This window comes from Atta colombica, unplaced genomic scaffold (assembly GCF_001594045.1).
Source record: "Atta colombica isolate Treedump-2 unplaced genomic scaffold, Acol1.0 scaffold1, whole genome shotgun sequence".
Taxonomy (NCBI): Eukaryota; Metazoa; Arthropoda; class Insecta; order Hymenoptera; family Formicidae; genus Atta; species Atta colombica.
In genome coordinates this window covers 701,157-701,665 of record NW_017259183.1, presented here as the reverse complement: position 1 = coordinate 701,665, position 509 = coordinate 701,157, and the positions used below count along the sequence as shown (strand labels likewise).

Here is a 509-nt window from a genome sequence, read left to right as displayed (position 1 = left end):
TATATAATAACATAAAATTGTTGCATGTCATTGCAAAAAATGGCTTAATATATTAATGCATTATATATTACAAATGTATCTCAAATTTGTGATTAATCATATTAAATAATTATATTAAATTAAACATAGTGTCATAATAACTTTGTATTATAATGTAAATACTGATTAAGAGAAAATTAAAATCAGCAGTCTGAATTGATTTTAATGAATATTTTGAATATTAAAGTGCAAACCACGTTTATCTATCAAAGCAATGCGCTGAGGTGGCGAGATCATTTTGCGTTCAAATGATGTATTGGTCTTTGTAGGAAGAAACTGGTATGCAGAATATTTTATATTCCGTTCTATGGTAGGTTTCTGATTTGGGACATTGTTGAATTCAATCTCATAAAGAACAGGAACTGAAACATATAATTATTAATATTTTAGATATTAAAAAATATATATATTTAATATTTGGAGACATACAAACATCATTAAAATAATATCAATGATATTTATATTAATTT

General features: G+C 23.4%; 1 protein-coding gene across 1 annotated transcript in view; it reads right to left on the bottom strand.

Annotated features, from left to right (window-relative positions):
• Positions 1 to 201: 201 nt before the first annotated feature.
• Positions 202 to 509, bottom strand: part of LOC108685408 (heat shock factor protein-like) — a 2,365-nt gene continuing 2,057 nt past the window's right edge. Inside the window, exon 3 of the mRNA XM_018190221.1 lies at positions 202 to 401. Within this exon, the coding sequence (XP_018045710.1) occupies positions 202 to 401 (200 nt within the window). The remainder of the gene's footprint in view (positions 402 to 509) is intronic.